Source organism: Megalops cyprinoides, chromosome 6 (genome assembly GCF_013368585.1).
Source record: "Megalops cyprinoides isolate fMegCyp1 chromosome 6, fMegCyp1.pri, whole genome shotgun sequence".
In the NCBI taxonomy this organism is placed as follows: domain Eukaryota; kingdom Metazoa; phylum Chordata; class Actinopteri; order Elopiformes; family Megalopidae; genus Megalops; species Megalops cyprinoides.
Genome location: NC_050588.1, coordinates 21,113,465 through 21,140,887, shown reverse-complemented (window position 1 = coordinate 21,140,887; position 27,423 = coordinate 21,113,465). Strand labels below are relative to the sequence as shown.

The 27,423-nt window shown below is 42.2% G+C and overlaps 3 protein-coding genes across 3 annotated transcripts; 1 reads left to right on the top strand and 2 right to left on the bottom strand.

Moving 5' to 3' along the window:
- Positions 1-14,939: 14,939 nt before the first annotated feature.
- si:dkey-178o16.4 (vasopressin V2 receptor) lies at positions 14,940-16,363 on the bottom strand. The gene is made up of 2 exons (XM_036531144.1): positions 15,476-16,363; positions 14,940-15,148 (listed from the first exon to the last, which is right to left on the bottom strand). The coding sequence occupies exons 1-2, from the start codon at positions 16,344-16,346 to the stop codon at positions 14,940-14,942; spliced, it is 1,080 nt and encodes a 359-aa protein (XP_036387037.1). The 5' UTR covers positions 16,347-16,363.
- Positions 16,364-17,352: 989 nt separating this feature from the next.
- On the bottom strand, positions 17,353-23,097 carry trnt1 (tRNA nucleotidyl transferase, CCA-adding, 1). Its single transcript, XM_036531907.1, has 8 exons — positions 23,023-23,097; positions 22,395-22,533; positions 21,835-22,028; positions 21,401-21,539; positions 21,112-21,238; positions 20,166-20,359; positions 19,141-19,394; positions 17,353-18,173 (listed from the first exon to the last, which is right to left on the bottom strand). The coding sequence occupies exons 2-8, from the start codon at positions 22,531-22,533 to the stop codon at positions 17,925-17,927; spliced, it is 1,296 nt and encodes a 431-aa protein (XP_036387800.1). The 5' UTR covers positions 23,023-23,097; the 3' UTR covers positions 17,353-17,924.
- A 153-nt stretch (positions 23,098-23,250) lies between these two features.
- On the top strand, positions 23,251-25,704 carry vhl (von Hippel-Lindau tumor suppressor). The gene is made up of 3 exons (XM_036531892.1): positions 23,251-23,787; positions 24,012-24,131; positions 24,572-25,704. The coding sequence occupies exons 1-3, from the start codon at positions 23,589-23,591 to the stop codon at positions 24,769-24,771; spliced, it is 519 nt and encodes a 172-aa protein (XP_036387785.1). The 5' UTR covers positions 23,251-23,588; the 3' UTR covers positions 24,772-25,704.
- The last annotated feature ends 1,719 nt before the right edge of the window (positions 25,705-27,423 follow it).

The window sequence follows — 27,423 nt, the reverse complement described above, 5'->3', positions numbered from 1 at the left end:
GATAAACAGATCAGGACACATGGGGCCACAATCCCACGTGCGCTGCCTCGCTGTCTCAGGTCACATGGCTGCCGAAGCCCACTGGTTTCTCCATTAACCAGCTTGCTTGTGATGGATGGGAGTCCCAGCCACCATTTGTTTTCCTGATGCTGCACCGCCATAAACACGGTGCCGTTTCTCTCCCTCACCATTAAAGCACAGTTTACCACCTTACTAGTGAGGTTAGTCCAGCTATTTCTCTGAGTTTTCTTCAAAAACTTAAGTTATTTTCAAAGTTAATTTTTTTTGTCAAATGTAGTGAATGAAGTATTAGCAGCAGTTTCTGGCAGGTTCTGCCTGCCCTGATGCCAGAAGGTCCTGGGATATATATACAGAATGGGGTGTCTGAGGGAATAGTTTGTGTGAACAGGTATGTGAGGCCTGGATGAATGATGTGGCGGGTTTTAGGTTCAGCGAACATGGAGACAGGCCCCAGAGTACTCAACAGGAGCTCCACGTGAGTATGGGAGTGCAGTGGTCCACCTCCCTGCAAACGTGCCCCAGGCAAGCCCGGGTGGGGCTACGACCGCAGGGGAGGACGAGTCCCTTTTACAAGCACCCTTATGTCAACGTGCCATCTGCGCTGCACGCATAGGACCAACTGTCCAATCCCGTGAGCAAAGCATAGGCGGCACCAGCTGTCCAATCCCGTCGCAGGGAGCGTCACGGTCTGTGCACGTGCCGTGGCATGAGCTTTTTTTCCAGCAGGCTGATTGAAGGAGTGACAAGATGGCACGTCGTCAGTCTGAATGCTGTGGCGGAGTGAATGATCTCCACTGATGTAGCACTTAGAGGCTCAATAGGGGGGGGGGCTTTCAGACCCGGTACTGTGCACAAGGAAGGAACACCGGGAGGCAGCGATAAACTGTTTCCACCCGACAGCCTGGCACACACAGCATCCTTCTTTGTGACTTCTTTCTTTCTGAGTCCACGGCACCTTTTGTGTACGTACACCATAGGACTGTGAAAAAGAAAAGCCCTGAAAAGCTCTTCAGTTGCTGGTCAATGCTGAGGTCTTTAATGAAGGGGGTAACGTCTTGTGATGCTGCCTTAGCTCTAGATGATTTACTCAGACAAATACAAGAAACAGGAACGCTGTTCCCATAAATTATTATATTTGCATCTGAAGAACTTGAAGAATTTTTTTCCTCAAAATCTTACTACTCTTGCATAATTTAAAATGTAAGAAAAGGTCTCTCTCATCTCTGCCAACTTTCTCTGACTTTTTTTTCACTTGACATCTACAACGGAACATGGAACAGATTTTGAGTTTTATTTATGAACTACAGAAAGGAAATAGAATTGAGTTCCTTGTTTTATTTCAAAGTTATAACAATGTCCGTATGTACTGTGTGGACTTCCTGAAAGGAAAAGCATTCTCCAATTGCATGTCAGTATGAAACTCCAAAAATAAGGCATGTTTTCATTCTGTATGGCGCCTGTGGGTCTTTTGTTTGCTTTTCTTTTTTTGTGGGGGAGATTTGGGCAGCGGTGTTGGGGTGCTTCAAAACATCACAAAGGAAACTATAGTGGTTCACAGTAATTCAGGACACACACCATACTTCACAATGCAGCTGTTCTGAGATCAAACTACTGTATGATGTCATATTTGCTTCAATTAACACCAACTCAGTTATACATCAAAGCTGATTGAAAGGTTTTGCTGTGGGGCAATGATTTATTTTTATCCATGTTTGATAACTATCCCATCTCAGTGTCCCAGCAGCCTCTAGTGACCCCGCTTTTTGTAGAATACATCCACTCAGACCCTAGACGGTTGCACTGATACCTGTGCATTTAAACCACAACTTGTCATTTGCACACATACAGTGATGATCACACTATCAACATCTCACGTTATCTTTGTACGACACCTTTCTGTGAAACAATTTCAGAAAGCATCTAGTCAGACTGATTCTGATTGTGTATACTGTCTACACAGAATTATTGCTTACACTTTAGGTGTAATCCAAGTATTTCACAAAGTCATTCATTGGCCTTAAATGTGATACACTGTATGTTTTCCCATGTCTAGTTGATTTTTTATGCAATGTGCCATAATATCCTGTCATATGTCATAAAGCAGTGCAGTTGTTTATGAACCCTTTATGAATTAGTAATGCAATTCTAATGTTTTAATTTTTACAGAGGCCATATGTTACAAGAAAAGACAGTCACATTATCTGCACAACAATGAAAAATCAACCCTAACTTAACAGTAGGGTAGAGTACAAAAGTTTCTATTGGGTTCACCTGTATACTTTGCCCGCTTGGTGAGAGAATAGTATAGCCAAACCTTGAGGAGAAAAGTTTCAATATGACAAATTAATTGAAACAATGCATTATAGAGACTGAAATGTTACTCTTCATTTAAAGCTATCAGCCCTTGATGTGAAAGACAAAGAGAAGTCATCAAACAGCTGACAAGACCCTTCTTCTTTTCATCACCATCTTTCGAATTTGCCTTCTCAATCCCATCTCTCTGTCTCATGCTATCCATTATACACAAAGGGCTGCTTAGCTTTTTCTTATGTGAGCCACAAGACTAATGCACTGCAAGAGCACATCCAGGCCACACAGGTGGTCTTTACCTCTAAATCCTTTTTATATTCAGAAACTTCAAATTGCCTTTTATTTCTTGTTCACCACACCTGTTTAATCAATAGCTGCAGCAAGTCTCCATGCTTCTTTCGATTGGGGCCAGCCTTCCTTTGCTCTCTGATCTGCATTCTATTAAACAAACATGATTGTAATCTAACACAGGTAATGGTTGCACCATCACGTTGCTGTTGATCGAAGCAAGAGGCACATGCCAGTCAACTGTAATTGCTTTTCACATGTTCTGGCCACCATGACAAGCATTAACAAGCACATACTCCATACCTCTCCCCTCCCCAAACTCATGCTGAACCATTAATAGGTCTTTCTGAAGCTATTTTTATTCTTACTTTTCATGAGGCTATTTCATCAAGAGACTTTACATCTCAGTTGAGCCTATCAAAGGAACAATCGAACATGCATAATGAATTTGCTTGTGTAATAATACCAAGTACGGTATTTGCTTTGTATTTTTCTTGTGTTATTGGGTTCCTCCTCAGCTGGGAGTGGGTATCATTTGGAAGAGTGTGTTTCTAGAATATTCTTCATGATCAGTCTCACTTTGAGTTTAACAGTCACTTCTAAGAGTGGAAAACTCCTTCACATTCAAGACACTGCACAACTCTCTGGTGATTAAAATCAGCAAAAACACTAATATGACTGATTATGTTTCTCTGCAAATTTATTAGCTAACATCATGTGGAAGAAATTTCCTTGAGGGACAGAGGGTTTTGTATTTCACTAGTTCCAGGCTTTTATAAACTGGATCTATTTGCAGCTTAAAACAAATCTTAAACACCCAGTCTTATCTTCAACATAACACAGTCAAAGCACAGCTTTTGAAATCTGAATGGATTTCAGATGTGAGATGATGTAAGACATACTATAGACCCCTTTCTGTTGTGTGTATGTGCTGATAAACAAAACAATACTATATAGATGTATCAACAGATTTTTTAAAAAACTTGTAAATGTGTTTCTATATATTATTCATTCTCCAGGGAGCTCAGTTCCCATCTCACTCATTCAGTTTTACAGTGGATGTCCAGCTGTGAACACTGATTAGGGACAGCAGTGGTATAATCTGATAATGTTGTGCTTTGTGACAATAATCACTCATTAAATGCCTTGTTATGAATGACACATTATGGCCTGTGATGAAACATTCGTTGTTTTTATTATCCCTCTATTCCCTCCATGAAGCCACGGCAGCAACCCAACATGTGCCGAGGCACATCGATGCTGTTAAAAGGTTTACTCATTTACGGTTCTCTTCCCTGTCGCCGGAGCTCACATTATGACAGTGAGTCACTGGAGGTCTAATCCTCATTAGACTCGTATGTTCAAAGACTGGCACTTGGGGCTGCTTTCAGCTCTCCTTCACAGAGCGACACAGGGCACCCAGCAAAGATTGTTCAATCTACCATGCATCAGAAATCCAGTCTGCCCCTCAGACTTGCTCCTCCCCGGGGCTCCAGCTTCCTTCATTAAGTCAGGGGGATTTAACAAGCATATTGGGTTTGACCAAACTGCCATTAAGAAATATGCTCAGCCATAAATTGTTGTCATTGTTTGAAATGTTTGATGAGGCTAGATGAAATCTCAGGTGGCCCTATACACAATCATTTAATCTCCTAAGAGCATTCAACTTTTCACAATCATTCCAACTGCTCCACATGTAATTTTGGTCACAATGTTCAGTAAACGTAACCACGTGTGAAACAAACACACAGTCTACATAGGCACGGTATTACAGTTTCATTAAGCTACGTAAGTTACATAACACACAATACACGTTATCGAATTTCATAATATGTGTTATGTAGAAATGAACAACACATCCCTTCCAACAGGGTCACATGACACATATGACATAGCTGGGGCAAAACATATGACACTGTTGGCAGGATTAGATAATAATGCAATAACTAGTAGTTATAACAGTCTTCTTACTGAACAGATGCCTTTATCCAGAGTGAACAGCAGACACCATACTGGAACCCTTGTTTATTGAGGAACTTTACCTCAGGTAATTGTGTACATGTCCAGCTACATTAAGTGTTACTCTCTGAAATATATGATTTTGTATCTTTTGTTGTATTGCCTGTGGTCTCAGACCTGCACTGATGGGACAGCTCTCAGTCAAAAATTGTCCATAGTTTGACATGCGGGCTGAGTAGGCGTCTGTTGGATTGAGGTATTGTGACCGAGCCATCTAATACCATTCAGATCAAGCTCTCCTTCTCTGAGGCGTCTCCGCTCCCCTGCTGCTCCATGTGTTTCCCGTCAGAGCATGTGTCTGATCATATTAGATAGCTAGATCAAAGGTTCTTTTCACCTGTGTCTGGGAGAGCCCCCCGGTCTCCTGTCATAACTGAGTACCTTGTGCATGCAAGGGGGTATCTCTACCGCACATCTTCCTGCCACGCTTGCACCTTTGATGCCTATCGCTTGGGGCATCACAGCAGCCTGCTCGGCGGAAAGGACCATCATTAAGTCGTAACCACTTCGGTTTTTTCTCTTCACTGTATGTCAAAAATGTCAACCACGCAATGCGTTCTTTGAAAACTGTACGGCAGGTGTGCATTTCCATTCACTCCCTGCTATCTAAATTTAGCACTGCAGCTCTATGCCCTCCATCCCAGGGATCATTAGCTTTACCTTCAATTCTTTCCACTGATTGTGTTCAAAACAAGCTCTGATATTCCTCCTTTAATTATCTGCCAGCTCAGATTGACTCTTGCACTGTATTTAGAGATACAAAATGCAGTTTCACCAGCTCTCCAGTGATTAGAGGGTGAATCGTATTCCTCAAGAAACCTATTATTTATTTATGGATGCTGCTTAATTTTAATCACTACAGGATGAAGAATGGAGTACTTCTACCTTCCATCTCTAAGTAAAAAAGGTACCATCTTAATTTGTAGATGGTCCATTAAAGAATAAACTAGATTCTGGTAGAATCCAAAGGCTTAAATCAAATCAAGGGTATTTCTCAGTATACATACATCTTAAACTGATTCAAATTCTATGAGAAGATTTTGGGAGGGAGCATCAGACAATCCTTGTGCACCAGATATTTGGTGACCTGTTTCCCTTGGTCTTAAAATCAGGACGCACTGGGCACCTCCAAGGATTCAACATCGCTAACAAGGTCACATGACTGTCCAGGTAGCAAAAGTGAGTGGTGTATTGCAATGCAGATGTCTAAACAATCCAACTGAAGGTTAAAGGCAAATCCATGCTACCTGTGTTTACAAAGACGCAGGGGGTATGTGCATTGTGTTTGCATTTGAATGTAGACGTCCATTTAGGTGTCTTTACAGATGACTGTGCACCTCCCAAATTCTTTGTCCCCATGGACCAGCCCGCATATGTACTCTCCAACTGTGGCTGCATAGGGATCTAGAAAATGAAACAATTTGAAGAGGCCATTTTGGTTTGTAGCGCATATTTGTAGAATGCAGGCCTATACTGTGCACTGGCACCAAAAATAGTATGAAAGGACGGCCAGTCTTCTGATTAGGCAAGCAACAACACACAACTGATCCAACAGGAAGACAATTTCTCTAATCTGTCACACATCACCAACCAGCTTTATCCAGTCATGAGTCATGTCATAAAATTGCCAGCTGCTCTGTCATTTTATGTCATGTTTGCGGACTGCTTCCATTGAGCTGAATGCTCACAATGCCATTACTACACTGTCAGTCGTATTGTGATGTTGAGATGGACACTGAGGGCCATGAAATAGGATGCCTTTGGATTTTTTAAGGTAGATCAATGTGATGTCAAGAGTTGTATCTGTTTAATCTCACACTTTAAATTTACAGATACCACCATCTTGTCACCTGGGGAACACCTAGTCCACCCCTCCCCCCCCTCCTTCACCTTTCTCCTCTGATATGGTGGGGCAGGGGGGTCAAAAAACTCGTCCAGATGGCAAGGTGTGATTCCTTCCTTGGACTTTAACTCAGAGGTAATGTACACCTTCTGTTTGTGATCTTTTTTGTTTCATCTGTTAATAAATGCCACAAATGCTCATCCTTTTCTGGATACTTCTCTCTCCTGAATTGAGGTCAAAATATTTTTGTAGGCTTGAAAGCAGCTCTTGCTAACACCATTTCCCTGTTTGACCTAGTACTACAGGCAGTGCATTACATTACATTATGCTAAGGAGGCATCCATTTTCCAGGGGAGTAAGCAGCAATGTGCTTTCTTGGACATTACAAATTATCAGTGTATACCATGTATTTTACTCAAACAATTCAGGTAAAGTACAGCAACAGCAATGCGGGGATTTTAAAAATGTCTATTTATGCAACAGAAGACATATCAATCTCCCTCCTCACTGTTCCTTGTGTTTTCTGCTTCATTAATACTATGGTTTTCCATCGTAGAGATATCACTGTTCAAATGTTCTGAACACTCTCTTGTGTTTGGAATTCACAAATAACAAGACCCACAGAACACATGGAAGCATTCTAGACATTGACACAAGGTCAAGCTAATTTCATTGAACAATTTTAAACTTGGCAAGCAGTCTGTTGTAAATGTACATATTTTAGGGGAGCCAGTGTTCTTACTCTGCGTTCTTTGATGCATTCCATTTAAGGGCGTTTGATACCCCCCTTGCTGTGTTGCTCATTCCAACTGTGACTCATATATACCGTGTCCCTCGGCTAAACCTGCCACCCTGGCGTGTTGACTATTGAATGCATGATTACTTCGGAGATGAGCTGCTGCAGACTGAACTGTTTGCCCACAGCTGTTGATTTCTGGCTGTTGCATAAGGCTTTCCCTTACTTTCTGATATCACACCAGTATGTTTCTGGAATGCATTGTGAGGCAGATGTGGCACATGCAAACATCTGCATGATTTTACCTGTTTGCCCCTGAGGTGGTTATAAATATGTGATTTTAGATTTTTGCCTTTAGCGATTTGAAGCTGATAAAAGTAGCAATTAAAAGATCATTTCTATGTGTGGCAGAGTGCTGTCACTACGGCTGAGTATCCGCTCTGACTACCAATGAGCCTGGCTCTTTGGCGTTGCGGTCAAGCTGTAGGTTTGGTGCATCGTAGACCCAGGTTCGAGGCCGGGTGGAGTGACTGCTCTCGCCCTTCGCTACATATGCCGTTAGAAGTGGGATGGCTTGCCATGAGGTCATCGAAGGCGTGCCCAGTGTGTGAGCCGTATGAAGGACCTCCAGGTTAGGTTGACCCCGGTGGGAAAGACCCCAGAGATGGGTGAGGCACTAGTGAGTGGGGCACCCTGGGATGGGAGAAGTATGGTGGGGAAATGTGCGAGGTATGCCTTTGTGCATGAAGTGTATGGGCGTGCTTCCCGAAGGGGAGGGCAGTGTGACAGAGTGCGGTCTCTACGGCTGAGTATGCACTCTGACTGCCATACCAACGAGCCAGGCTCTTTGGCGTTGTGGTTAAGCTGCAGGACTGGTACCCTGTAGACCTGGGTTTGAGGCTGGGTGGGGTGACTGCTCTTGCCCTTTGCTACACTGTGATTTAGCTAAATAATACCACTTAATTACATTATTTGTGTTTCACAGATAATATTTTCTATGGCAAGGCTGCCCCAGCTTGGTCCTGGGGAGTCACATTAGTGCACTAGTTTTACAACTTTTATAACTGAGAATAAATTTCCTATTTCACATATGGAACTCCAAAACACTTGAAACCTTCAGCTTCTCAAATGCTTCAGAAGTAAATACTATATATCCCACAAAAGCTGTATGGAGAAGAAAAATGTGCATTAGTCTCTGCAGGAGTTGGTGGTAAACAGAGGCATTCTGGGAATTATTTGAAGAGAAAATTTTCCTGTTACTTCCCAGCCAGTCTAGAATCTGAAGTCTCAGACAAAACTGTAGAAATATTCTGCTTACAGCCAGCACATTGCTCTCTCGTTTAAACACACTGTTGTTGCAGACAGTAGTGTTGGTATTTGTACAACTACTGGTGTTGTTACTGGCACTGGTTAAAAAAAAAACAGAGGCAAAATTCAATAGTCCAGTCTGCACCCCACAGCTAGCGAGGAGAAATCAGTTACATAACACTATTTAATTACCCTGAAGACAAACGGCTCTTCATTTATATTCAAGATGCTGGAGAAAGCACTTTATTCAAGGACTCAGAGATGTTATGTGTCAAGTGAAGTATGTGAGGGACCTTCTAAAGACTCCAAAAAGCTTTTCCTCTGCCCCTGTGAGATTACATTAAACCTTGGGCATTTTCTAAATGCCCTTAACAGAAATAACAGATGATATACTAGCATTCAAATTAGAATATTTGATATTTGTTTTTTATGTAAAGGCATAATGCAGGTTTTCTCACACAATGTCCTGAACCTTTATGCTCCATTTCTAACCACTAGAAGATGTTTTTTGACTCAAGAGTCAAGATTCTTGATGCAGTCATAACTTTGTGATTTTCAAACCTGTTTTTTTTTTCTATGACAACAATGCTGGTAAATATTCATAAGGTAAAAAAAAATTCTGGTACAGATGCCTATGGTCCTATTGTTAAGACTATTGAGTGTATTGAACTTTGATGTACTTCTCTTTAATTGCACTAAAATGATGCCACGTGTGATGCAGATGCATTATTTTTTTGTCTCTACTTAGACATATATGTAGCAGTTGACTTTCATCTCAGTTTGGAATCAATGCTGATCAAAGGAAACCTCATGACATTCAAATTCAATTTATATAAGTCCAATGCAACAGGTAAATAGTTCCTTGTCTATTCCCACAGCTGGAGCACAGAGCTGCACGGAGCCCCAATCACACTAAGCCCCAGTGTGTGTTACTCTCCCAGAATTGATTGTATGTGTGTATTGTGTATTGTATTGTGTGTGTCAGATCTATTTGGTGTTATCTTGGAGAGGTTTCTTTTTCATTCTCTGTATTCTCATGGGTGGCTAATGGACGAGCTGGAAAAGAGCATTAGTGTGAGGAAAGGATGTGACTATCAGCGCAGAAGCAACGAATCTGCTTTCCTGCCTGCTGACACACTGAACCTTTGAAGAGGGCTTTTGAGGCTTGTGTAGAGGTGAAAGGTGATTAGGCTGATGTATTCAATTGCCATTAGTTGTGTTTCGTTCTGTTTTGCAAAATGTGTAAAGCTTTGATCAAGGACAATGATATATAGTTAAGCTGTAGGATGAAAAATAATCAGGAAACCGCATGCATGCTCTTGAAGAAGTATGGATGGAATACATCTGACCATGTTTAAAGGGATTTGTAATGAGTGCCTTCTGATACAAGTGGCTCTGTCCTGTTTCCTGTTCCTAGCCTCCACACTGGATGGCCTTGACTGATGTTTCTCCTCAGGGGTCCTCATTATCTGAGATTCCTGTTTTGATGTTAATGTTTATGCTGTGTGTGATATGCACTGAATGTGTTGTAATTTGTAAGTAGCCCTGGATAAGAATGTCTGTGAAATTAAGAAGCATAAATGACCACAAAGCAAGCGGTCAAAGAAAAGCACAAATTGTCTCCCACATACGATGGTTAGCGACAGATTTCAGAGAGTTTCATGCATAACACTCATTCTAAATTTGACAGGTCCGATGTGCAGAATACTGTACTCTGTAACCAAAATCCCATGCTCATCTTCACTCACCATCCTCCATTTGACCTGGTCAGAGGGGTGACTGGGCCCGGTGGAAAGGTGCTATTGTGCTATTGATCTGCAGTCCGATCCTGGGGCTTGTGGTCTTCTCTTGCGATTGTAGAGTGAACAATGTCATAAAGTCATGAAATGGAGAGCGAATGGTGTCACAATGCTGTGACATGGAGGGTGAATGATGTCATGGCCCCGGGAAACAAGTCAAGTCCCAATCTTATCTCCACACAGATCTGTTCCATCTCATATTGCTTGTTTTTAAAAGCTATTTGTCATCTATTTATATTTTATAGACATATTACCTTGAAAGAGCTTATGTGTTTATTGCAGTGCACAATGAACATTTCTCATTGCATTAAATGTATTTGGAGTAGGTCATCTTTTAATAGAGCATACATTGGTACTGCATTATTATAACATTTCAGTTGGGCAAAAGCTCACAGTTTTTCTTCTCTGGACTGAAAACTAATTGTCACATTTGCTTGTATTAGTAATGATTCTCTTGTTGTTTTGCCTTAGCCATCTTCCTCCAACAGACATAATATCAGCTCCAATTTACCTCTCCTCATAGTAGTGTTTGGTGCTGTTAATTCTGCAGAATGGGCCAACACCAACTGATTGATGTTTTAGTAACTCATTTGCAGCTAACACATAAGCATGCTGAAAAAACCCTGGTTTGAATAAAACAAAAATGAAGCTCTCTCTCCTCCCAAGCAAGGATGTATGTCTCTGTCTGGTTTGAATATGTATTTTAAATACTTATTAAAAACTTATTAAATGGGAGATCCCATGACTTATCTGCCGCCACAGTACCAGGCTTCACCCTCCTTTGATGGGTCCACAAACATGCCCGCTTTTGCCAATTGTAGTGGAACCATGGCCTTGCCACATCAAGTATCAGGTACCGATATATACAGTACATTGAGTGATGGACCTTCAACCCCATCTCACCTTCAGCTGATTAAAATACTTTTTAACACGGCCACAATCTAACCATAGTTGAATGTAGTCAATGGCAATAAACTAAGAGGGAGCACTCATAATGCACCCCCAATTTCAGTCTGATTTAAGTCTGGAATATTAATTGCCTTCATGCATTTTTACGTGGCTGGTCAAAGAGGAGCACAAAACATCTCCCGTACATGACGGGTAATGAGAGACTGCAGGGTGTACTGTGCACAATAATCACTCAAAACATATTATGTTTGACAAATGGCAATATGAAGAGTCTGAAGATTAGTTTTCCCTACGTCACCACATCTGACATTTTGACTCTACAGTTTCTTGTCATTTCCTTTTCATCTCTTTCTGGGGTAGTACATCTGCACTTGTGCTCAGACAGGCCTGTTTTCTATTCCTCACCACTGTTATGCAATGGGGATTGTAATGCTACATTTCTTGCTTGCAATACTAGGTCGAACAGTACCCCATCATCATACAGGCCATTTGAAAATCTCCTCTTGATAGCTTTTTATGGATATATATGTGAGTGCACCACTTGCAGGATTTTCCAACAAGTGGCCAAAACACTGTGCAAAAGCATTCATTATTTTCCTCAGGCAGTCTGTACACAGCCATGTAAATTGCAGTGCCTCATTTCACTATAAAGTGGTTTGGATTGAAAACACAAAGCCAAACTAAACAAAACACTCCCCTGACACACTGCCCCTCATATCTCAAAGCAGGCCGCATAACTCACTGCAGGTCAGATGAATGCACCAAGTGGAATAAATCAGAGCTGTTGTGTCCAGACATCTGCTGGATTAATTCTGCCTCTCAAAGTCTGCCTTAGCTGGAGCTCTAGGCCTGCTGCTGCTGCTGCTGCTGCTGCTGCTTGATCCATCAGTCAGCAGATGTCACTCATTTGGGCTTGAGACATTTTACAGGTTACATGACATAGATTGTTTTCCTGCAGGGACCATCAAACCACTGCTACCCCCCCACCACCACCCCCCCACCCCCACCCCAGCTTCAGGGTGAGAGCAGAATGCTTGTAGGCCCTGCCACATGCCCCTTCTAGCCTTTGACTGGGCCCCAATAGGTCTGGTAAAATCATTTCCAGATGAATCTGGATTCAGCTTGTGTTGTCTAGTGGGGTTTGTAAATAGTTCATTGCCATGCTTTGTTTCAGTATAGACATGCCCGGTACTCAGACACTGTGCCTAATAATACCAAACGATTGCTGTTGAGACTGGTTCTCACCCCCAGCATAAACAGTTGGGACCTGTGTTTCTTGGCTCTGTAACTTCAAGCTCTGCCCTCTGAGCAAGTAATCCATGTTTTTTTTTTTCATCTGAAAGCGTGGCTTTGCCAGTTATAATATATATGTAAGCTATAATTATTTTCATATTCAGGCAGCTGATAAACCTACCTGGCTTCCCACGTTTGTCCCTGTGGGCAGTTTCTTTTGAAGGCAGCTGAACATGGGTGGAATGTAAAATTTATAAGCACATGCTATTTGACATGCCATCTTTTTGGCCCATTGTTATGATGCAAATAAATAACTTTTTGAAAGCAGGTCTGCAAAAAATATATAAAATACATATTATTATTAGACAATGAAAATGATAAATTACTGACAGTGACATGCAAAATTTCCATAATATATTTATTTTACTCGATAAGCAACATTCACAAAATAAAACGTAAGGGTTTGAACAGTTAGTAAGATCAACATTCAAACCTAGTTAAATCGTGTCCAACAGCAACACACACAAAACACGTTACTCTTAAAAAGTAAAATTAAATAACAGTACACCGGAGCAGCACTGAAAACAAAGACAGGAGGTAGTCTTTCACATTGTGTTGGTAAGTACATGGGGGGGGGGGGGGTTACTCGACTACGTGTCATATCTGCCTCGAGTTTTTTTTTAGGTGTACTCACGGTGAGTACTCACCGTCTGCTCTGTATATTTCGTCGGCTGTCTTCACCACAAATTCTCTCTTCGGTGTCCTGTCGGGTCCCTTCGCCACGTTCGTTTGGGGTGACATCCAGCCGCGCAGGAGGACGGTTCTGCTCATGTAACCGGTGGGCTCTTGCGTTGTGTTTAATTAGATGTTACGGGGGTCAGCGAGTGAGCGAGTTTCGAACCGAGATTCTCACTGCTCACTGCTAACCCCTTACGACCAGCGTTGTTGCCAGTTAAGCTAAACTCAGCTGTGCTACACTCACACACGGTGGCCGCACGCGCATCTGATTTCTTCGTGTAAAGGCAAATGCGATCTGTACGCTTTCGGAACACCTCACTATAATGGACATTTTTTATTCTCCTCTTACAGAAACAGTGATTGAAGGGAGGGAAATTTTCTCCCCACATATCGTGTACAAATGTTTTTTTGAGGATTGCGACATTTACAGTAAAAACCTGGCGAGTCCTCAGCCAATGTTGCTAATTTTTCACAAACTGTTTTTTAATTCCTTATTTTTCTTTTTTTTTTTTTTAATTATTATTATGTTTATATATTTCATTAGATAGTTACAAAGAGGAATGTGCTGGAGAGGGAGAACTCAAAGCACCTTCCAACTGGTGATCTTACCTAGTGAGTCATGGCATTGGCCGTGAACAGAAGCACAAACTAGGTTTTGTTGCCCGGAATAATTAATTCTCAGCTAAGCAGTGAAGAAAGTTACTTCTGCAAATGTATAACCTGATGTCATTGAGCGTTATATTTACCTTGCACACCACAGCACTGGAAAACCACATCTCTTTCATTCGGCCACAATGATAAAAACAACACGATTAGTCGTCTACGCTTTGTTTGCACTTTCAAAAATACACCGTGAATGCCCTCCTCTCCTGAAACTTTAATATTAATACATATCTGAAAATGCATAGTGATGGGCTGAATTTAGGTTCTTTTTTACCTTCAGGTTTTTAATACATTTATATTATTAAAAATTTTATTCAGGGGCGTTCGAGAGGCTATGGAAAAGTCAGTAACATTATTATTCATATTTATTTGCTACACAACTTCAAAGAATATATTTTGTCTATAGGTGGATTTCTGCCCCTAAGGACTCCTGCTCCATAATTTTGGGAAAGTACAAATACATTATTCCCACTCATTCTACTGATGTGTTCATGCCTCAGGGATTGGATGAGTTTATGGTATCTTATCTCTGGTTAAACCTAGGACTGGGAAATGCAATGTGTAAATACAAGATGAGACACCCACAACTACAGGCAACAAACGCATATTTTTAATCGAAACAATTCACTGTACCTTTTACCACTGTCAGTTTACATTACAACAATGTATTGTATTATTATGTACATATGTACACAGTCACTATTGTGCACGGAGTAGCCTACAGTATCCATTTTTAAAATCAGCAAACGGTCGTTTATCCTTGCTCAAAACAGCGTTCCGTGCGCTGGTTTCTGTCTGCACACATTAAACCTTTATATTTACCAACTCGTGTTCATCACGCATACACAGTTCACTGAGAAATCACACAGATATGATCACTCTTATATTACCTTTATACACTCCCAGAAGGTATCATGCAAACACGTGCGCATGGATTACAGTCGTTCACTTTACATATCACCTGCATTAAATGTTCAGATTGGAACTACAGGGTGGTGCTGCCAGTCATTTGAGGCGCTGTTGCAAACGCTTCACCCCACCAGGCCACTGCACTGCACGAAGCAGCGCTTTTTTATCTGGAGTCCGACAGGCTCTTGAAACTCATGTAAAGAGAGCTGACCATCGTGGCTTCCTCGGGCACGGAGTCTTTCAGTTTAGACTGGCTCCTGCACAGTAACGCTACCAGGCTTTTCGGTAGCTGTCCGCTGAAGAGAAGGTATATGCAAGGATTCGCGCAACTGTTCAGGCTGGCCAAAAGCATCAGGATGGTAAAGGTTGCAGCTGAAATGGACACGAAATAAGACGTTAACAATGTGATTGCGTTCTCAGCTAATTAAACTATTTTACTGTGGCTTGTTGTTGCAGTTTAGTAACACCCATTCTTAAAAAAAATCTGGTTACATACATTTAACAATTCAATTAAATCAAACATTCCATATTTCCAAATACATCTGTTTTTTCTTTCACATCGTAGATAGGATGTAAGTTTATTGATACTGCTGAGATTTCATTAATCACGCATAAATGTTTGAATTATTATATCTGCATTTTGAGTTTCTAGTTTAGAAACCTGTTGTACGCAGTAGTAGACCACAGAAATTGTCTTACTTTCAGTGGGCGCGTTTACATCCCAGACAGACCAGAGCTGAACCGTGAAGAATGGAGCCCAGCAGATGATGTAAGCGAGAACAATCACCACTGTCATCTTCACGGTCTTTATTCTGGCTTTGGACACACCTGCAACACTGCTGGCCCTGGAGGGTAGCGGGTTGGCGACTGCAGATTCCCCTTCTTGGTGTGTCTTGATATACAAGTTGATCTGGACGGCTCGACAGATTCGAACCTGGCACACGATCACGGTGAAAACAGGTACGACAAAAATCACCAGGGTCGTCCAAGTAACGTAAGTTCTTAGTCCCCAAGGTTGTATGAATTGAGCCCAGCAGTCGAACACACCGGGAGCGACTTGAACCCGGGAAAATATGAAGATCTGAGGGAGACCGCCGATGAGGGATATAGCCCAAGCGATGCACACAGGGACATTCCAGCGTGCCCGCCCCTTCTGGAACGTGACCATGGGGTTGCAGATGGCCTGGTAGCGGTCAATGGTCATCACCACAATCATGTAGGTGGAAGCGAACATGCCGACAACCTGCAGGTACTTCACTAGCCTGCAGACCAGATCGGGGCCGAGGAACCTGTCCGTTATGTCCCACATCAGTTGCGGACACACCTGAAAAAATGCGACCACTAGGTCGGCCAAACAGAGGTGGAAAACAAAGACCCGCATTCTAGAGAGCTGTTTTCGCCTCCTCCACAGCACCAACAAAAGCCCACAGTTCAGGATCCCAGCGCTCAGAAAAATAATACTTAGAAGGGCGATTTCGATTGTGGCCAGGTTCTCATCTCGAGGCTGGTCATCGGTCAGTTCCGTTGCTAGACGTAAATTACTGGTGTTCGGAGTAAACGAGGTCATCATATCATCAAAATGCAACGCACTTGTATTTGTTTTCCTTCTAAGCTTCTACTTCTTCGGCTAGTGAATAAAAGTTGATTCAAAGTCTCTTAAGTGCAAAGACAACTTGCAAATGGATATTGACTTCAACAACCTAGCACACAAGTACAGTTCATTCAGCTGTCCGTTTATACATGCGCGTGTGCATGAACACCGTAGTATCGACAAGAAAACTGAGGCTTGAAAAACTTACTGATTTCTGATTTAAATGGGGAAAAATCCGGATGGCTCCTTGAGTGATCGACAACTGGTTGCGCTTGAGATTAGTATTTCTCTGTTGAGGTTGGGGCAGCTGTTGGTTTATATTTCTGCCAGTAGGGAGAAGGGAGGAGCTATCCTTCAGCACCAAAGACTTAGCTTACTACGGTTTTGTGCGCAAGTTCTCATTCTTGTGTCAGCTGTAATTCGTTCCATATTAAAGATAAAGCAAAGCTTAGAGCTAGAATTTTATATTATCAATACTGTTACATGGGAAAGGGTTTCTACATCAATTGCACGTTGGAGTTTCACTCTTTATGACAACTAATCAAATATATCTTTTTTGTGTTTGTTTCAGTTGTCACATAAATTCTGGTCCTTTCATTTATAACAGATTTAATTCGATTTGTTGAGGTGTTATGAAATGACTACGTTCGACGAAGCCACCATCGAGAAACTGAAAAATCGTTTTAACAGTGCTCAAGTAAGCTCAGCATTCTAAAACACAACAAACGAATAAGGGTGACTTATGAGGTACGAGTTACGGCAGTGTGCCTCTATCTTATGCGCAACATTTTTGTATGTGTATTAGAAAGAGGGGTAAATAAGCATTCTTCGTCCTCTGCAAAAGACGTTTTGACGTATTTAAGTTTCAATACCTTCATAAAGGCACACCTTTCATGATTAACATAATGTATGAAATTAGAAAGTATGGTCAAAGAACAGAATGAAATCCATTTTTTTCTTTATTCTTAATATTTTCCATGCAACTGTTACATTATGGTAAGTCAATACATTTGATGCCCTTTAAAGGGTTCAATTTTTTCCATTTTCTATTCTGAGTGAGTTTGTGAGATCAGGCACAAATCAACTGCGTTCAACTACACATATACTGTTCTTCATCAAACAAGCTCATTTGGTGTTTGACTGCCTCTTCCTATTCAGTCACAACCATCGGTTCAGAGGCTGGACACAGTCTTTGCCGGAATTGACAGATATACTCAAAATACCACACTGCACACCATCACAGAAGTGTGCTTGGGGAGGAAGTGTGACGGATAAAAGCAGCTCATCATTGCTGCTGTCACCCTACAGATGGCGAGCGATGGCACTGGTCACAAATGTCTTCAATGGAAAGACAGCATTGTGTGGAATATGGCTGGCATACCGTGCTTCCCCTGCATGTCAGTCTAACCTTCAGCCCGCCCACAGGTGGACAGACTGGTGATGATGGCTGGGGCCGCAAGGAGTGGGCAAGTGGACAGCATCAGTCTGCAGGCCCCTGTTGGGAATGCCTCGAGATACAGGCGTTCATCATGACCCCGTCTACCCAGGGGCAGCTGGTTATGACCTGGTGACGCTGCTTAGCAGCTCGTCTTTGTCCATTTGGTAGCGACTCTTTTTCCAGACATCCCTCAGTTGCTGCAGGATGATGCCAATCTCCTTGCCTGAAGTGATGCCCATCTTCCTCAGGTCGTGCCCACTGACAGGGAAGCGAGGGATGGACCAACTTTTCAGTTCCACCAGGAGCCGATCCTCACCTTGATACTTTAACAGCTCACACACCTTACTGTGGGCATCAGGCTCCCGGGACTGGAATAACAGAATTGATATTATGTTATTGTTATTATTATTGTTATTATTATTATTATCATTATTATTATTATAACATGGATTGCATTTTTGTAATGCCTTTCATAGATTCAAAGTGCCTTACAGTGAAGGGGGTGTGAATCCCTTCGACCATCATGAGTGTGTAGCATGTGATGCACAACAGCCATTTTTGTACCAGAATGTTTACCACACATCAGCTGAGGTATAACACACTTAAACTGGGGGATGATTATATGGCAGACATTCTGCAATGCACAGGGAAAACTACCCAGTCTTTGCAACAGTTGCCACTGGATTATATTAATGACCATAGTGAGACAGAGTGTCAGTTTTACCTTTTATCATGTTTGAAATACATTTAACTGAAGTCAGCATAACACATAGATACAAATAGATAAAATACTGCATTCTATGGGCCTGGTAAACAACCATAAGGCAGATTACCCGTATTTGTACATAAATTATCCCTCTTAAGAGTCTGCTTTCACTTCTTGTTCTGTTCCCCCAAACCGAATGGCAACAATGAACTTCCTGCCAATCTGGACAAGGCTAGATCAGTTCTCAATTCAAGATCAAGGTCAACTGTATCTTTCAAATTTGCTTCAAGTAAGGAATACCAAAACAGACTTAACCTTATGTTTCAAAATTGACAAAGTGGTGGATGCCTAAAACGCTCACAATCTCTGCTTTTGGAATACAGCCACAGTCTCTGTAAAAGCCTGCTGTGAACTGCATGCTATCTGAAGCCTGGCTGAGAGCATTGTGAACTCAAGCCTCTGTAGGGCACAGGGTGCTCAGCACAAAGACAGCCCTGGGTCCTCAGATACACGATAATACAATTTTCACCCATTTAATATAGCAGAAAATCCTCAGGTGTATGTGATGGTGACCAGAAGGAAGTTTGAAATAACATTCGCAAGGAGAGAAAATATGATATGGTGCTTACATCAATGATGAAATCTGTGTAGGGCCTCAGGCTGTCGGAACCATCCTCAGACTTCAGGAGATCCCGTCTGTGCTTCACCAGGAACAGCCCCAGATTCTTCTCCTCCTTGGAAATCTTCAGCCTCAGGTCCAGCCTGTCCACGTCCTCTGAGCACCGCAATAGTGCAGACAGGAGGGTCATAGGCTTGGGGGACCAGTCCTGTGCCTGCTGCCACACCCGCTTCAGTTCCTCCACGTTCCCCCCTGCAGGCAGCCCTGAAAGACACACATTTCCCATTTCCATTACTGCTAAATTCCCATCTGCCTGTTTAGCACTGAAACCCAATTGCCAGGAACAGACACGGTGAGACCATCGGTTTTCCAGGAATTTGTAACCACAGAACACACCATCAGGTAAAAGTGTTCAGCCAACTATAACAAAAAATTCCTCCTATTTTCCAGCATCAGAAGATTAATAACTTCCACACACTGAAGGGGACAAGAAATCATTGTCTGGAATAGGCTTAATACATGTGACTGAGCCTCATTATACAAAGAATACAAATTCGGTATAGCTTGGATTTTTCAAGTGATTTGGAGTCTCAACACTCAACACTGCTTCCTCTTCAATTTTAAATATTAATGAGAATTCATTAAGAGGCACCCACATTATAACACGAGAATAAAATTAAATTACACTAAAAATAATCATTCTGTACCATGAAAAGAATAACACTGAAATGCGATGCAGAGTAAAGATGGCTGTGATTAATGCTACCGGTTCAGGATGACTAATTCAATAGGGTACTAAATCTAGCCATGACAGGGCCAGGAGGTAATGCTGATGAGTACCATTTATTTCTGATTCAATTAATCAGAAATCATTAATTAAGACCCACATGTGATGGGGACGTGACCATTAAGTGACTGAACCTAAAAGCAATGAGAAAGGCCAGCCCTCTGGGTGAATGAAGTTCCTGGCAGGAACCTGGAGCAGATGCACTACGATAGCTTAGTGAGGGCCCTGGTGCACGGTGCCTCTCTCACCCATGTACTGGGCCAAGCCCAGGTCATAAATGACCTCCAGCAGGTGTGCCGCGTGGTTGCCTGTCAGCGTCTTCTTCAGCTCCACCCAGATGCGCTCCCCAGAGATGGCCGCCAGGCCCCGTGCGTTCTCCTGGATCGCTTGGAGCGTCTCGGGTTCATGATCTCCAGGCTGGTCCGCTACTCTGCCATAGAACCTAGGGCCAAGAGGAGTGATGCATCAGCATCCACATCTCAGACAAACAAAGAGACATGTGACGTTATATTGTCCCTCTTTCATTTATTCTCCTCTAATTATGTTGTCTTGTTATTTTTTTTTTTCCATAGAGAGAGGGGAGGGAGGGTTCATGTTTTAAGATATGAGAGTGGATGTCTAGTACATTCACTTCTTGTTTGTTTTATCAGCACTGGATGACATCTGTCATGCTAATCAACTTATATGAATCCACTGAATTATGGAGGGAGAAGGAGAAGTGTGACGTGGAGCTCTGACAGACACATGCATGAAACAAAGACCCTTTCCTGCCACCTACAAGCATAAACTGTACAATCAGACAGCCACTGGCTTACCCTTATTTGTAAGGTGGGAAAAAAAAACATGATATATAGGTCACCCCCCCTCTTTCCTCTTAACACCAGACTGGCAGCAACTCATTTACATTATTGTCATTTAGCAGACATTCTTATCCAGTGAAGGTTACATAGGTTATGATATTTATATGTTATTCATTCGTACAGGTGGATATTTACTGGATATTTAGGCAATTCTGGGTTAAGTACCTTGCTCAAGGGTACAACAAAAGGGCCCCATGGGGGAAATCGAGCCCTGTTCCTTACCACTATGCTACACTTCCGCCTATTTTTCTCATTTGAGACATTCCACAACATATAAAGAACCTGAATGTCCTCTGTTCTTCACAATGTTGATTGACAGACTCAGTTACAGTACCTGAAATATCTTAAAATTCTCAAGTAGTCCTCCTGGATCCTCTGAGCTGCACTGCCAACAAATCGGACCTTCCGGTTCTGGAGGTCTTCATAACCCCTGAAATAGTCATACAGGGTCCCATCCAAACCTAGTCAGGCAACAAAAATGCGTAGTCAACCACTAAAATCTTTGGTGTTCCACCACACAGTGCCAAGCAAACAATAATTATGAGAATGACATCTCGGTTTCTTCTCATATCATACATTGCCTTGCTGGACTTATGTTAGGAGTTATGAAAAGGCTGGAATACCCAGAAACATGGAGTTAATGGTGAGGTCCCTGCGCTCTGCATCCTTCTGCCAGTCTGTTGTGAATTCCACCTCTGCGTGTCGTCCATCAGTCTGAACGTCCACACGCAGCGTGGTCACCTCAAAGTTCTCATTGTGGAGCTAAACAGAAGAACAAAACATTCAGTACACACAGACACTGTGACAGATAAGTTAGGATTTTGAAAAAGGTCACATAAATTAATACCACTTTGCTAGCTTTGTTCAATCTATTGCAACATGAAAGTCAAAAAGGAAGTCATTCACAGCCAACCAGGAGCACTTAATTTTGGACTGACATCCCAGTTAACACACCACTTCTACAGTGTCACAGGGACATTGTGGGAATAGCAAGTATTAAAAATATGGGTATGCTCAGTTTGAGAGCAGCCGTTCCCCTATCTGTGTGACCTCTCACCCTGGCAGTAATAGTCCCGTGTCTCTCTCCTTTGTTATTGATCATTCGGACTCCAGCCGCTTGGAACATGCTCTTCATCTCGTCAGGAGTCGCAGTGGTGGCAAAGTCGACGTCGTCAGGCCTCTTCCCTGACAGGAGATCTCGCACAGCGCCCCCTGCTATGCGCAGCTCAAACTGGTTCTTCTCAAAGAGTTCTGCATCATCAGACAAATCAAGTCAGGACAGTAAAAGGTACAGTCTACCTTATGTGGCTGTTGAGTGGGAGTCTTTAGCAATTAGGCTTCGATTCATCACTGTTTCTGCTTTAGAACACTTTCTGCCACTGGCTCAGTCTGGGAATATTACCAGCATATTCCTCAATGTCATTTTTCCTAGACAGAGCGGATCGACGATACATGTTGTTGTTGATCAGCCTATATAATGACACTTAAATATGCTGAGACAATTTATTTCAAAGAGGTTTACACATAAACATTTAAATTATAAACTGACTAGATACATGAGCTAAAGATTACTTTAAACCTCTTGCGAGAACCTACAACTGCAGAACATGTCCAAACCTGCTATTCCATTCAGCCCATCGGTGAACAACGACTGAAACTCTTTAGTCTTAAGCTGCATGGTGAAGAGACTTCTGCAGCTCCAAGTGAAACGAACTCTGCCAGTCAACACAGGGTGCACAAATATGCGTCCCCACATCTGGAAAACAACACACACACAGACTGTAAATACACAGATTCATGGAAAACCAGTAATCTACGATGACAGAGTCCGCATAGCTAACACTGGTACTACACTTAAACGAAACGTGCTGAGCAGGTGCACGTGGAAATGTACCAATTAGTACAGACCGTTAACGGCCTCACAACCAGCTACTTCAGAAGATATATTTTCGCAGATAAATAAACCCATTGACCTGGGGCGGATCGGTTACCTACCGCACGTACAAGCCACCTGCATAGGCAGGCAGGTTAGTTATTTAGCTAGTCTACTTTTGATTAATTACCTAAAACGTACTCTGACACTTCATTTAACAATCCAAGCTATGGTGTGAACAGCGTGTTACATACTCCTGCTGTACTAGAAAGGCATACCTTACTCGCTAGGCAACTATACTGACAATGTACTGAATAATTACATGACTACATGACTCACAACTAGCTAACACTACAGTTATTATGTACTAACCTGGAGCAACCTATGAAGTATTTTGTTGAAGCTAGCGTACTAGCTGTCCATGTTTGTCTTTAAAGTACGACACTTTCCTGGTCAGCCAGAGGCATTGTGGGATATTTAGTTTTATACATAAAACCACGCGAGTTTCGGAACACGTTATCCAATGGTCAGGGCGGGCTCCGGTGATACCGAGGAAATGACGAAACCCCATAAGTCTCATCTTAGCGGAAAAGACGGGAAGGAAGCTAGCGAATACCAGCTACATGGTGAAAACAAAAACAAGGACTGTAGGGAGACTGATGTCAGGCATTGTCTAGCTGTAACGTAGCTAATAAACACTAACTTTGTAACAGTAGCTTTGTAAGACTAAGTTTGTTTAATTAGTGAACGTAGATAGTTGGCTGATTTGCAGCGCCTAACGTTAGCTAGCTAGCTGTTGCATCAAGTAGCTATGCTTAGCTAAGTTTATTGTTATATAACACAAACGTTTGCTCGCTGGCTGGTTAGGAAGGACTTGTTTAATTGGACGCGACCTGGTTGTAGCTAACAGTTAACAGGTAGCCGTACGTGGAGACACCATGCCCCAAGAAGCCCCAGAGCAGCCTGGGGAACGTCTCCCGCTGGTGAGATCGCTACGCAGTCGCATACGGTCGCACCTTATATTTTACAACAGAAGCCCCCGTGTAGTCCTACCCGTGTGGATTAATTTCAAAGGGGAACCGCAACCATATGGCCCTTTACAGCCAGGCACCGGGACAAAAATGACGACATTCGTTGGTAAGTGTAGTGCAATTGTGTGGTATTGGGAACTAGACGTGCTTTATTGTTGTGCGTTTCGTGCGTTATTTTTTTAAGGGATTTAAACTCCCCCGTGTAATCATCATATGCAGGCCTGCACGTAGTTGATGTAGCTAACAAGTCTGTGTATGAAACACGGACCAGCAGGTGTGTCAACTTTCCATATTTCGATCATTACCTGTTGCTCCCCTATTCTGCTTCAGGTCATCCGTGGTTGTTCAGAGACGCAGAGACGGATGAGCCAATGGTGGTGAACGGCAAGGAGGTGTTCCTTCCAAAAGCTACTAACGACCAGTACGTGCTGGTGAACATCACATTGCCAGGTAGGCGCTTGTTATGTTGCAAATGTTTAGATGTGTGCTAGTGTTACTCAGAAGTTTTTCTACAGCCACAGCTGGGGTTCAATCGAGTACATTGTGGGTATTTAAAGATGGTGGTTAAGCTCCTTTCTCATATAAGTAGACCTGTTACGGTAAAAATGTTACGTTTTATCTGCAAGATACCCGTCGCACCCTGGGGTGAGTTAAATGGGCGAACATCGTGGACTGCTTGCGCTGCTGAGATGTGAATACCATAGTTAGCAGTTGTGGAGGATTTTAAAGTTAGCTCTGTATTTTACCTTCCAATAGCATCTCTGCTTAGCTATGATTGTCAAACTCACCTGCGCGAATTCACATCACTTCTTTTGTAACTTGTAGTGGATCGTCTGTGTTAACAGGTGTGATTAGCATTTGTGTAACACCCTTGTGTCTGGCCCCCTCAGTCCTCAGCCTGAAGGAACGCTCCCTCCAGGTGGTGCGACGCCTCGTGAAGCCGGAGGACTACCGGAAGCTGGAGATCGCGCGGTGTCTCCAGGAGGACCTGGAGGACTGCCCCAACGTGCTGAAGGACCTGCGGCGGATCTCGCTGAAGGTGGAACAGCGGCTTCGCGAGGAGAGGGAGGCGCAGCAAAACAGTAGCTGACAAAACGACCTTTTACCTGTTTGTTAAATACACACTAAATGCACATTATTACAAAATAAACTGCTGGACAAAAGGCTGGGAAAGAGATGTGCTGGCAAACATGAATCTGTGGCAGAATTAAAACATGTAAAAGCTGATCTCCATCAGAGTGATTAAAAACAGGTCTGTGACCTGTTTTCTGACTGTATAGAACCCTTTTAGTTCAAACTATTATTGAGTTTTACAACACCAGACAACACCAGACCTAATGGAAAGTGCACTTTTTTATACACTGCTCAGCTATATATCTTATTTTCTCCTAATATGTGTAGCTTTCTCTGCTGGATATTAGACTACTTTAGTGTCCTAAAATGAGGATATTCCATCCACAGTTCAGACAGAAAATAAGACAACACTGTTAAAGGAAGATGCTGAACCCAAGACCATGGTCAGGAGTTGATGTTTAATTCTTTATTGTGGTTGTGGGTTTACTTCTGAAGTATGGTAGTTATTTTACTACAAGTATGATTTTCAGAATGAGTGCAATAATGTTGAAATGATTAAATGTACTACTAATATGTACATAAGAGATGCATTCCTGCATAGTGTTCTGCAGGGAATATTTTCTTTATTCTTATGCAATGCAGATAAAAGCCCCACAGCTCAAATCATTTGAAATTGCTGGGGAATGTGAATTTCAGCCAACTGTGATTTGTGCGTGTGCGCAGTGTGTAAAACGATTCAACTCTGTGCTCTGGAGCGGGGACTGAGATTAAACCCTTATTTTCCCTGGTATGGTACCAGTTGGTGATATATATATATATATATATATGTATATGTATGTATGTAATTTTTTTTGTCACTTGACATGTTTCATCTGAGCAAGTGAAAGGAATGGTCCATTTTGGGGCAAGCTGCTTTTAACCTCTGAAAAATGTATTCTTTTGTACCCTGAATTATAATATATATTTCATTTGCTATTGAAATGCATTATAAAAATACATTTAAGGCATTTGCAACAGGCATATGTTCTGTTTTGTGGTATTATACTAAATACATTTTAATAATACATTTAAGGCATTTGCAGTGGGTTTGTGTTCTGTTTTTGTGGTATTGGTAAAGGTTAGAGTTGCCTCCATCTTGTCTATTTTAGCTGGTATGTAATGTATGTTTTTTCTGTGATATTGCTTGTCATCCTTAGTGTTTTTTTATTGCTTGCAATACTTCAGAAAGACCTCTTTTTGCAAGGGTTTCAAAAATACTATACAGCTGAATTGGGGCCCTGAATTTCAGTGTGTTCAGGACATTTTTCATCTTTCCCTTGACATAACCTATTAACCTTTGGGCCAATGCTAAGTGGGGGACAAACAACAAAGGTTTTGGCTGTAACTCCCTGACACAAGGGACACAACTTTCACCTTTGACCCTTTCTGAGGAACAAAGGAGAGGAGTGTTAGGGGGTGGGGTTAGAGGTGGAACTGAGATGCAGTCTGCGTCAGAGGATGACCATCTTATTCATGGCAACATACATAGATCACCTTTTACATTTTTGTTGATTTATTCACAGAGGCAATTCAGTTAAATACCAGTTTCCACATTCCCAGAAAGCTGCAACCTGGTTAAATGTCCATTTTCTTGATCACCCCAATACATTGCTGCCCCAATACTTCAGCATACACTGCATAGACCATCATTTTTATGGTGCAGTTTCGGAAACAATACATTGGTTGACAGACGTCACAGTCCCATGCTTATCTGATGTAAGTGACTGATGAAAAGAGGTGTGGGAATGTCACTGAACAGCACCATCCTGTGTGCAGTTGTGGTCATGCAGCTCAGTAAGTAGACTGAAAAAGGTGAGTAAAAACTTTAAGATTAACCTGCCAAATGAATACTGTGTATCTGAATTTGTATGGTGAGTGAGAATTGCTGCCCCCTGCCTCATGTCCTACCATTTATTATGCGTCTCCCATCGTGTACTAAATCACTGTACTTTGCGCGTTCCGACTGCAAAGAGAGAGATGTGTATATAATCTTCTGAATATAATGTGCTTACATAAAGCAAATGGGTGTAATTTTTCTGGGTCACATCTGTGTGTACCAAATGTATCTTGAAGACATACTCAGGAAGCTGTAAGAAGTTCTGTGCTTTTTCCTCTCACAATGATTGATGGAGCTCATCATCTCTTCCACAGCAGTGGTGCAGACCGAGCGGCAGTGAAAGTGGGTCACATAAGAAATTCGATAAACGCAGATGCATACTTGCTGCTTTTACTGCTGGTCAGGATGGAAGTCATGTTGATGCACCACATCAGATGGATTGCCTGAAAACGAATGTTTTAGAATCAATGGCTGCCCGCGTCCCTTTTCTTGAAACTTTGTGGGTTACTGTCCACTGCATCACTTTGTTAGCTATTCGAGGTGAGAGGAGCACAAAGAGACTGGCTTGATGAAAGAGAGGTTTATGCAAGCTGTATTTCATAAACAAATATTTGTATGTTTGCACTGCATACACAGTGCTGGAACTGTGAGACTCATCTCTAGGTTACAAGGAAAGGTGATGTATTTTACTTTTATGAAGGGTTCTGTGGGGGTGGGGGGTGAGATGGTGAGGACAGACGATGACCAAGATTTAGGATTTCTGGTTTAGGAGAATTTGCCTCTCACTCGCTC

What these genes read in the sequence shown, in the direction of transcription:
- trnt1 (XM_036531907.1), bottom strand. Translation starts at nt 22,533, where the DNA reads ATGTGGGGACGCATATTTGTGCACCCTGTGTTGACTGGCAGAGTTCGT. An exon ending in ACGGGACTATTACTGCCAGG is followed by an intron (nt 21,540 to 21,834) that starts GTGAGAGGTCAC and finishes TCTTCTGTTTAG; the next exon opens with CTCCACAATGAGAACTTTGA. An exon ending in ACACAGATTTCATCATTGAT is followed by an intron (nt 18,174 to 19,140) that starts GTAAGCACCATA and finishes CTGTTATTCCAG; the next exon opens with TCCCGGGAGCCTGATGCCCA.
- si:dkey-178o16.4 (XM_036531144.1), bottom strand. Translation starts at nt 16,346, where the DNA reads ATGATGACCTCGTTTACTCCGAACACCAGTAATTTACGTCTAGCAACG. An exon ending in TGTAAACGCGCCCACTGAAA is followed by an intron (nt 15,149 to 15,475) that starts GTAAGACAATTT and finishes TGTCCATTTCAG; the next exon opens with CTGCAACCTTTACCATCCTG.
- vhl (XM_036531892.1), top strand. Translation starts at nt 23,589, where the DNA reads ATGCCCCAAGAAGCCCCAGAGCAGCCTGGGGAACGTCTCCCGCTGGTG. An exon ending in AAAAATGACGACATTCGTTG is followed by an intron (nt 23,788 to 24,011) that starts GTAAGTGTAGTG and finishes ATTCTGCTTCAG; the next exon opens with GTCATCCGTGGTTGTTCAGA. An exon ending in GGTGAACATCACATTGCCAG is followed by an intron (nt 24,132 to 24,571) that starts GTAGGCGCTTGT and finishes TGGCCCCCTCAG; the next exon opens with TCCTCAGCCTGAAGGAACGC.